We start from the raw sequence: 11,432 nt of genomic DNA, 5'->3' as shown, positions 1-11,432 counted from the left end.
CAGTGCCCTAAATATCTGCTCATCTTTTTGGTGGCTTCCTATTTCTTCTGGTCCTTGTGGCTGGCAACAATTCTTTGGCAGCTTCTGGTAGTTTTTTTCCCATAATTTCCAATCTGATTCTTTTCATCAAAAATGGCCTAGCTGGAAGCTGGGACTTTCTGTTGCCCAAAGCATGCATTTTAAAACTCATATAGATTTGTTAGAAAAATGAGAGCCACGCAAGGCCACGTGGAGTGGGGGTAAAGATGCAAAGTGAAAAGGATCATGTAACATAGGTGGTTGGGTCAAGGATCTTTATTTAGTTTGCGGTGTCAGGACTGTGTTTCTTTTTTTAAAAAAAAAAACCCTTAACTATTTTAGAACTTAATTACAGTTTTCTTGCTTCCCTCTCAGAATAATGGGAAACCGCACTGCCCGTTCTCAACAACTGTGGTCAGAGAGAGGTCTTGTAAAGAAAGGCTGCTTATGATCCTTGTACCGTAAGTATTCATATATATAAAACATATAAAGCAAATAAATAACCAAATTCAGAGACAATCATTCCTCTTTTATATGAATAAAAGTTTTATTATTTTTTTAGACAATTAAAAAGAAGAAAGAAAGAGGAGAGGGAACAGTAGAACCAAGAAGAGCTTTCTGAGCACTAGTTGTAGGCTGCTCTAAGCAGCATCTCTTGAAAACGTCTGTGTTTCCCATTGTTAGAAGAGCAAAGAGGGAGAAAAACGTGTTTATGTAGTATTTTGTTTTCACCACCTTAAAAAAAGCCATTCTTCTTTCTTCTAAGCTATCACCCCTCCGGCACTCCCTAATGCCACCACACAACTTCCAAATAATAAAAGGAGAAACCGGCAGTGAATAGGGGAGGAGAGATACTGCTCCCTAGGAAACATGTATATAAATACAGCAGCCATCTGTTTTCCTGGTGTGCTCTGAAACTGATGGAGCAAGTCCGTTAGCAGTATTTTTTGGGGGGGTGGGGGGGGGAAGGGAAGGAAAATAAATGGGAAGGAGAGGTGTTTAAAAAAAAACAAGCAAAAAAGGCACAGCTAAGCTTTAAACCTAGTTCAACCCAGAGGGCTCTCTTGACCGTGGCGTCACGTAGATGGTATATGGCCTATGAAGAGAGCTCTCCTAATGGCCTTGACACCCGCTTGTAAAGGAAAAGAATGAAGTTGGAGTGAAGCAGAATGGGAAGTGAAAGAGCAGTGGAGATTCTCTTGGAACCTCATTCCCAGTGCAGTTTGGAACGTGGAAGAGAACCAGTGGAAGAAGGTCTACCTAATTCCAGGCTTTGATCAGAAGGATATATTTTGTCAGTGCAGAGAAGGAAATCCTGTTAGGAACTTCCAAAGGAACTTTATTTAAGACCAGCGTGTCAGTGATCAATGAGGCAGGTGCGGACAGCAGGGCTTAGTGAGGCGTCCCTGGCTGAGCCTCCTCGAGGTATTCAGAAATGTGTTCCCTTCCCAGCCAGTCCCAAGCTCCCTATGAAGCATAGAAGACCCTCACTTTCCTTCCTTTTCGAATTCTCTGTTGTTGTTTTTCAATTAAGGCTAATGAAATTACAAGAGTGACAACTATCACCATGGGCTACCATTTAGAGCAGACCACACTTCAAGAAAAGAGAAAGGAGGGGCGGGGTAGCCATTATCTATCTTTCTGCTGCTCTTAAATTCTTTGCTTTATTCCTCCCCCTATTCCTTCCTTCCTTCCTACCTTCCTTCCTTTCCCTAGTATAATGTCGAAGATATCCTCTAAAGGAAGGGTTAAAATGGATGCTTTGAATGTGTGAATGGGTCAACTATCAACCTGACCATGCAGGCCAGCCCCACACAGCCATATATGGGGACATGCCATGCAGATGCCAAAAGCTTTGGAAATCTAGCTCTTTTGAGAAATGCCAGCCATACACCCTGAAAAATAGACAGCCAGTTCAGTTAAGCAACGGAGGCTTTAGCTTTCCACCCCAAACCATGCCCTCCCCAAATCCCTCAACAACAGCCAAACAACAGCAACAGCAGCAGCAGCAGGCCAATCAGATGCCAAGCAGCCCATCAGGGAACAAGGCCAAAGTGACCAGAGTTGCCATGGAGGTGACAAGGGATGTGAGAAGCATCCAGAAAACTAGTGCAAGAGGGAGAAAAATCCAATTTGGAGAATGACAAAAAGCAGGAGAAGGGAGGAAGATAGAAATTAAGAACTCCAGAAAAATAATTAAATATAATAGAACTCTCGAGTCAACTGCCCTCCCTCCCCACTACTTTTGCCCCAGCTTATTTTTTCCTCTGCTTTTTTACTCTGAGATCAGTAGTCACAGACAGAATGTCACCAGTTCCCCCTCACCATCGTCTGTTTTGAGCCAAGCAGCAATGGGCTAACCCCAAGGCAGTTGATCTGATCTACTGACCTCTGGACTTTATAAATTCCATCTGGTTTACCATACTAATAGAAATTTCGTATAGCAGACCTTAGAAAGCAAGTATGGTCTCCTTCCCCTGATGCCTTAAATGGCCTCCTTTTGACCTTGGCACATACAGCCATAGCTGAGGAGCCCCTGAGATCATGAGGGTGGGGGAATAAAGGAGGGATCATCACATCAGTTGGGTTCAGTTGATTGGGGTAATGGAAGAACACAGATCTTCCCCTCCATTTCAGGGAGGAAGAGGAGAGTCTCTTATTGGGCCCATCTTCACTCCCACTTACTGTAACAAATTTGCAGAACCACAACCATTTTTTTACACCAAAGAGCCTGCTCGGCTCTGTGCTGGTACCATTACAGGCACAGCACCTATCCTCTCCAGCGTTGCTTGGCTTACAGCATAGGACCATGTGTGTTGGGGTCGTGGTTTCCGACTCACTGATCCATTACTCCTGGCCATCTCCTGGGGAGATGGAGCTGTATTGGTTGTCACTACCAATGTCTTTGGTGGAGGGGGTGCTGGATGACCTCCATTAGCATATATAGAACGGGCATTGGTGCTTCCAGAACGAGAGAAGGACTGCTGCCGTGCGTCATTGTTGAGGTGAGTGAAAGAGTCTGTAGCATGGTTTGCTTTGGGGTCATTCCAGTATCGGCTGTTGTAAGTATTGGAGGAGGTGAGAGTGTCATTTTCAGATGAGGAAGCATCACCATGGAAGCCTTTTGTGGATGAAGAACATTTGGGTGGCAAATCATCCTCCCTAAGAAAAAGAAAGACATAACTACGATTCCCTTCACACTATTTTCTCAATATCCACTCATTTCCAAAACAAACAGGAACACTTCCTCGCTTACTGACAAGCATGCATGAAATAATTAACACTGAACTGCAAAAAAACAAAAACAAAACACCCAATCATTTCACATCTTTGATACCAACATCTTAATTCTTGCCCAAATATGCAAGCACTGACACCACAACTTTTTACATTCCAGTTTTTCATTCTGTCAAAGCTGATATACAGTGATGATGGACAAAGGCAGAAATTAACCGTGGTTATTTCTTATATTATTGCCATTAACTAGCATTAAAAGGAATTATTTTGTCTTGAGAGACCCCTGATCTGTTTTTTAGCAAAAAAATTTAAGGGGTTAAGGGGGAGGGCCAGGTCCGGGATTGATCGCGTAGGGGGGAGCGGGGGTCAGTTGCCTCCGGAGCTCTGGAGCGGGTCGTGGGATTACCTATTCCCACGTTAGGGAATGGCAGCAGGTGTACGAACAGAGGGCTGTATCGACATCCGGGAGGGCCCCTCCGCTGCTTACAAAAGGTGAGGCGCTCCGACCCTCTGCTTCTGCCCCGAGGTCCCGGGAGCGACGATGTGCAGCCACCTGAGCTCCGGTTGGTGTACTTGAACGCCAGGTCCGTTGTTAATAAGGCTCCTCTTATCCGGGATCTGGTCGAGGGTGAGCATGCGGACCTGGCTTGCATCACGGAGACTTGGTTGGGCCCAGAGGGTGGCATTCCTCTGGTTGATCTTTGCCCTCCAGGTTTCCGGGTGCTACACCGGCCTCGGGCTCAGGGTAGGGGCGGGGGAGTGGCGGTAGTCATGAGGGAGACCTTGTGTCCGCGGGAGGCCACCGTTCCCCAGATAGTCGGGTGTGAGTCTCTCTTCCTGAGATGTGGTCCTGGGGCGCAGTTGGGCTTGCTGCTGGTGTACCTTTCGCCTAGTCATGTAGCAGCAGCCCTGCCTGAGCTTCTCGACATCCTCTCGGGACTGGTGATTGAGTTCCCCAAACTTATAGTTTTGGGTGACTTCAATCTACCATCCCTGGGAGGATCATCTGAGTTAGCTCGGGAGTTCATGGCTTCCATGACGGCCATGGACCTGACGCAAGTAATTTATGGACCGACTCATGTGGGAGGCCACACCCTTGACTTGGTTTTCTTATCTGGACGGTGGTTAGATGATCTTGGTGGGGGCTCCCCAATTGTTATGCCCCTGTCATGGACCGATCATCTCCTGCGGCTGGTCTTCCGTTTTGCCACTCCCCGCCGTGGGTGTGTGGAGCCTATTAGATGGTACCGCCCCAGGCGCTTAATGGACCCTGATAGGTTCCAGGCAGCGCTGGGGTCCCCACCTGCCTCCGTTGCTCATAACTCGGCAGATGCCTTAGTGGAATCCTGGGAAAGGGCAGCCACTGAGGCACTTGACCGAGTTGTACCCTTGCGGCCCCTGACCCGGTGCAGATCCCAGCGAGCTCCATGGTTTTCCGTGGAGCTTCGGAAGATGAAGCGTCGGAGACGGGGCCTAGAGAGCTGTTGGAGATCCAGCCGATCCGAATCCGACCGATTGTGACTAAGAACCTATATTAGGTCTTATCTCGCAGCGATAAGGGCCGCGAGGTCTAATCACTTCACTACCCTTATCACGTCCGCAGATAACTGCCCGGCTGCCCTGTTTAGGGTGACCAGCTCCCTCCTTAATCAGGAGGTGAGGGAGGAACCCTTGCAGGGTTATGCTGAGGAGTTTAGTCAACATCTGTCGGACAAAATTGCTCGGATTCGGACCAGTCTGGATGCGGGCGGTCTTGTCAATATTATCTGGGAGGAGCTTGATTCTGTGACTCCGGAGGAAGTGGACAGGATTATGGGGAGATTGAGCTCCACCACATGTTTATTGGACCCGTGCCCCTCCTGGCTGGTTTATGCGGCTCGAGAGGGGACACGAGGCTGGTTCCAGGTGGTTATATCTGCCTCTTTGAGTGAGGGTAGTTTCCCCGCCGTCTTGAAGGAGGCGGTGGTGAGACCTGTCCTCAAGAAGCCTGCTTTGGACCCAGCTGTGTTAAATAACTTTCGTCCGGTCTCCAACCTTCGCTTTCTTGCGAAGGTTGTTGAGAGTGTGGTGGCACATCAGCTCCCTCTGGTCCTGGATGAAGCGGATTATCTAGACCCATAACAATCGGGTTTCAGGCCCGGGTACAGCACGGAGACGGCATTGGTCGCTCTGGTGAATGATCTCTGGAGGGCCCGGGACAGGGGACATTCCTCTGTCCTAGTCCTATTAGACCTCTCAGCGGCATTTGATACCATCCACCATGGTATCCTGCTGCGGCGTCTCAGGGGATTGGGAGTGGGAGGCACAGTTTTTCAGTGGTTCTCCTCCTATCTCCTGGGACGTTCGCAGTTGGTGTTGGCAGGGGGGCAGAGGTCGACCTCGAGGCCTCTCGCTTGTGGAGTTCCTCAGGGGTCGGTCCTCTCGCCTCTCCTGTTCAACATGTACATGAAACCGCTGGGTGAGATCATTCGTGGTTTTGGAGTTGGGTATCATCAGTACGCTGATGATACCCAACTTTTTATTTCGACCCCAAACCACCCCAGTGATGCCCTCGATGTGATGTCCCGTTGCCTGGAAGCGGTTCGGGTCTGAATGGGGAGGAACAGACTTCAACTCAACCCCGACAAGACTGAGTGGCTGTGCATACCGGCATCCCAGGATATTCAGAATATCCCATCTCTTTCTATGGGGGGTGAGCTATTACCCCCCGTAGATAGGGCTCGCAACTTGGGAGTCCTCCTAGATTCATGGCTTACTTTGGAAGATCACAAAGTGGCCGTGACTAGGGGGGCCTTCGCCCAGGTTTGCCTGGTGCGCCAGTTGAGGCCCTATCTAGACCGGGATGCCCTGCGTACGGTCACTCATGCGCTCGTGACCTCTCGTTTAGACTACTGCAACGCTCTCTACATGGGGCTGCCCTTGAGGACCACTCGGAGGCTCCAACTGGTACAGAATGCAGCCGCGAGAGTTGTGTTGGGAGTCTTCCGATACTCCCATGTTACACCTCTGCTCCGTAAGCTGCATTGGCTCCCAGTTGTCTTCCGAGTAAGATTCAAGGTACTGGTAATGGTGTTCAAGGCCCTACATGGCATGGGTCCGGAGTACCTCAGGGATCACCTGCTGCCGGCATCAACTTCCCTCCGCCCTGTGCGTTCCCACAGAGAGGGCCTCGTCAGGGTGCCACCGGTCAGAGAATGTTGTCTGGTGGCCCCCAGGGGGAGGTCCTTCTCTGTGGGCGCCCCGGATTTATGGAATCGTTTGCCGGTCGAGCTCCGGATGGCGCCCGACCTTCGCTCCTTCTGACGCGATCTGAAGACGCACTTATTCGAACAAGCCGGCCTGGCCTGATGGGGGGATGGGTTTGGGATTTTATTGTTGTTTTTTAATATATGTACTTACTGTTTTAGTTTGGGCATTGTATTTAATTCTTTTTTAACTTTTGTATTTTTGTATTTTTATATATTTGCCCTGTTCACCGCCCTGAGTCCTTCGGGAGAAGGGCGGTATATAAATAAAATTATTATTATTATTATTATTATTATTATTATTATTATTATTATTATTATTATTATTATTATTATTATTATTATTATTATTGCTGGTTTTGACTGCAATGACTGATTAACAAACTAGACTTTTCTTACCAGGAATATTGCATGTAACCCTCTTGCTAACATGTCAGAAAAGATGATGGATGAGACTTGCATTGCACTTATGCCTACTCCATTAATAACTGGCACTGCATAGCCATACCATTACTAGTATTATAAGAATTAGGAATGAGAATCTTGTATGCTAACATCTAATTTGGATTCATTACACTCAAATGAGATTTTACTGTAACATCTTTCTCTTGAAACCTGGAGACAATCTTGCTTGGAAGAAAGGGAAGAAATTTGGAAGGGTAGACAAAGTATTTTCCAAGGCCAAACCTTATCTCATTGGGAATCTCCTCCTCCTCTTCCTCCTTGTGTTTGTTTTTCCAATAAAAGAGTGTAACAGCCATCAAGACAATGCAGACAATAAGCACAACTGCCCCTGCTGCTGCAGCTCCAGCAATCAGACCAATATTCCGAGGATTAGCTGTGTGGGACATGGAACACATGCAAAATCTGAGTTGAAAGAACACACGAGCGTGTTCAAAGAACCACAGCAGGCATCAGGAAAGACCAGCTGTATTCCTAAAAGTAACCAAAAATCACTTACAAAAAAGCATCTATGAATCAAAAGTTCAGTGTAAGAAATCTGGTACAGAATGAGTATGTGCTGGATGTTGTCTTACATATTCTTCTAACTTGTGATGTAACACTAGAGGTTATTAACATCTTCCCGACCTTTTTGTCACACTAGAAATGTCTCCATATGCACATTTCGGATGGATTCCGGCATTCATCCAAACAAGAGAGTTTTTAGCAAAGTGAAATTATCCCATGCAATCTGCACACAGCCAAAACAGCTTTAAACCCAATATGAATGTCTGAAGTCCTGGGGACAAGGTGATAGGGCAAATTAACAATTATACAGATAATCTAATGTAGGATTGCTGTGTCTGGGTGAATTTTATTTATTGCTCTTTTTTTTTTAGAAAAGCAAACAACTTCATAAACTTAGCTAATTTCTTTTTAAATAGATGGAGTTTTAAAGAGTATAAGGTTCTCCTGGTTAAGCAGGGGGCTGGACTAGTAGGCCTTCAAGGTCCCTTACAGATTCTATTCTATTCTATTCTATTCTATTCTATTCTATTTCTATTCTATTCTATTCTATTCTATTCTATTCTATTCTATTCTTCTATTCTATTCTTCTATTCTATTCTATTCTATTCTATTCTATTCTATTCTATTCTATTCTATTCTAAAAAAAATCTCTGTCTATCCACTCAGACAGCATTAACTTCTTTGTGTTGAACTAAATGACTGAATGACTGAATTTTGGAATATCTTCATGTAGTTGCCTATATTTGAGTTGGTAATTAGCATCCTGTCTGCTACCAATATAGAATAGAGACAAAGTGGTATATGAACATCTTCACACCAAGGTCCTCCTTAGTCACTACTGCTGTCACCCTTCTTGTTCTAACAAGTCGGATGCAAAGGTGCACAATGTTAATGAGGCTGCCATAACTTGAATAGTTATTCAGTGATTACTGACAGACACCTCTCCTTTAGTGGTGATGCATTGAACAGGCATAAAAGGATCTTGCCTCTGCTGGAAACAGCCATATCTACTGACTATGACAATACAGGTATCCTAGAACAAAATGTGTCAATTTCTTTAAAACGTGACAGAAAAAAGCATTTGATTTTGAAACAATGAAATACGTAAGGAGGTAAAACAGAAACAGTTTTACTGAACTAAAATTTCTTTGAGTGCTTTTATCTTCCCCAAGGCCTTCCAATATGGGTTGGAGCCAAAATACAGAAACGAGAATTTACTGTTTTCTACTGTGCTGCAGTTACAATTCAACATCCCAATAATATTGCCTTGGTGGTACAGTTATTATGTTTCTCTTTCTATAATAACAGCTGTAAGATGCAATTTAGACTTGAGACGTGTGCAGAAAATGGACCTTTCTTGAAAAACTAAATAACTTATAGCCGTTTGTAGAAAAAAATAAAATTGTACAAGAAAATTCAATTATCATTCAGCCACATAATAGTTCGTTTGCTCTAAATGTCTGGTGTAGTGAGAGAAAACCTTTCTCTAATGCTGATCTTCCTGTAAGAAAGGTCAAAGATGATCAGAACCAGCAAGGTTAGGGATGTTAAAGAAATTTGACGCAAAATTTCTACGAATTGGTAGAATCTACCAAAATAGGCTTTTCAATAATATAGGCAGCAGCAGATAGCATTCATCACTTAGGCAAAAAAAAAAAAAAAAAACAGGAAAAAATCTACTTAATTATAGCATGAACCCCAAACAAAAACCTATATTTGGGAAAGACTATACAAAAGAGTGCATAAAATTAGTCATTTTATAAAATGCCTAGGAAATCTATAGAATGCCAAAAATGGGAAAGTGGGAAATTCTTAATATTTTACACATTTCCCACACATTTTATGCAATGCGAAAAGGCAAACCAGCAAAGTATAACATACTCCTGCTAAAATGCCATTCTAGCCTGCCTTGCTGCAACAAGTTGGTCAATCAATACTGGTCTTTTCCTCTTGTTTTTTACACTAAGAAAATCCTTTATTTTGCATTTCTTTTTTTCATTTTCATATATGTCTTCTCAATAAAGGGTTAGGGTTCCAGGACTCTTTTTTCATACTTTGAATAGTTCTTGTCCTTTTGCATAATGCCTAGATAGTGTATACAATGCCTAGGGAAAGTATATAGTATATTAAAATAACACAGAGATTTCATAATGTACCTAAAAACCTCATGCATTTTATAAATTTCATAGGCATTCTATACAATGCCAGCTTGGCTGGTAACATGGCTGGTAACATGTATAAGGTTTGATGGCTTTTCTACTGTTAAAAAAGGCAATGGAAAGGATTATTATCTTAAATTCTGCAATATTAATAGAGACAGATTTATAGAGCTGCACAGATATTAATACAAGGCAACATTCTGTATACTATATCTAACTCACGTGTAATCACTTGAACTTCAAGAGAACAGGTGCTGCTTCCAATGACATTGGATGCTATACATTGGTAACGTCCCGATGACAAAGAGCTAATATTGCGCAGAAGAAGAGTACCCTGAACTAGATCTAAACAGGAAAGACCAAAAACAAAATAAATAAAATCTTCTAAATTAAAGTGCAATTTATATAAAGGAGAAGAACCATTTTATCACAATTTTGAAAATGCAAATCCAACAAAATCTAAGTTGTAATGTAAGGCTCTTAAAAGACAGATTACAAAATAACCTCCAGATGAAAGCATCTTTTTACAAATGAAGCTAGAGATTAAGAAGCTTACAGTGGTCATTTTCTTCTGAAAGACTGTTATTATAATTTGAAAGCTCAGGACCAAAGGAACACAATAAGAAAACTAAAAGGAAAAAAAAAGCTATCACCAATCTATTACTTTAATTTGAACTAGTCAGCTTTTTTCTTTCTTTCTTGTTGTTTTGTCTTTGCATTGCTTCCCTTTTCTTCCGTTTGTCTTCTTCCAGAAAACATTTCAACTCATGAATCAAGACTCACCAATGAATTTAAGAAAACCAACCACAGATCACATTGTCCAGTACCTTTTCTCCATTTAATCAAGCCTTCCCAACAAATACACTATGACTCCAATTTCCAGAAAAATGTTGCATTTTAGAAGGCTGTTCTAAATTTTGCTAATAAAAATTAAGGGAGTTTTGCAAATCAAAAAATACATGAATACTTAAGTAAATTTTGGAGTGCAAAATAAACATATTTGTTAAACTGTATGAAATATTTAATAGGAAGAAAGTGATATAGTTCTTAAAATGCTTCATTTTAAAAGCTGTCTCTCAATCTAGAATCATAGGAAGTTTTAGATAATTTTATTTTATTTATTTAGTTATATTTATATACCGCCCTATTCCCTGAGGACTCAGGGCGGTTTACAGGGAATTAAAAATCCAAAATACAAAAATTAAGAACCAAATTAAAAAAATATTAAATTAACCCTGTAGTCAGTTAAAAAGAACCCCAAAATAATGTTTCCAGGAAGATTATTTTCAGTCAAATCTTTGCCACACTCTAGTCCTGAGTTTTAACCGCTTAACTAAACATGTCAATCATTTTTGTAAGGACTATACATATAATATACAATGAAAAAATATTTAGAAAAAATTAACCTAGGCTATATCTCTGGTTCCTGGAAAAATAGTTTCCCATGTGCAAGGTACTACTGACATATCAATAAGATTCAGATGAGCAATTTTCAATTTATAGACTACCACCATCACCCCCACTGTGACAGATATTCCGCATGCTTTATTGACCCAAAGTCTATGTTCACAATACGTTCTACTATAGTAGAATAGCTGTTTGTGATTTTGAGCCGCTGATACTGTAATTGGAAGTAACTGTTTGCTGTTGTTGTTAGTTGCGAAGTCGTGTCCGACCCATCGCGACCCTATGGACACTGTTCCTCCAGGCCTTCCTGTCTTCTACCATCTTCTGGAGTCCATCTAAGCTCACGCCTACTGCTTCAGCCACCTCATTCTCTGTCGTCCCCTTCTTCTATTGCCCT

The 11,432-nt window shown here is 42.9% G+C and overlaps 1 protein-coding gene across 1 annotated transcript in view; it reads right to left on the bottom strand.

Moving 5' to 3' along the window:
• Window positions 1–608: 608 nt before the first annotated feature.
• The window catches only part of IGSF11 (immunoglobulin superfamily member 11), a 176,541-nt gene continuing 165,717 nt past the window's right edge, over window positions 609–11,432 (bottom strand). The window contains exons 5-7 of the mRNA XM_083361897.1: window positions 9,851–9,973; window positions 7,188–7,338; window positions 609–3,180 (exon numbers count right to left, since the gene is read on the bottom strand). Of these exons, the coding sequence (XP_083218023.1) occupies window positions 2,736–3,180; window positions 7,188–7,338; window positions 9,851–9,973 (719 nt within the window). The 3' untranslated portion in view covers window positions 609–2,735. The remainder of the gene's footprint in view (window positions 3,181–7,187; window positions 7,339–9,850; window positions 9,974–11,432) is intronic.

This window comes from Vipera ursinii (assembly GCF_947247035.1).
Source record: "Vipera ursinii genome assembly, chromosome: 4".
Lineage (NCBI taxonomy): Eukaryota > Metazoa > Chordata > Lepidosauria > Squamata > Viperidae > Vipera > Vipera ursinii.
Note: the sequence above shows the minus strand (reverse complement) of the source record. Positions and strands in the feature narration are given on the sequence as shown.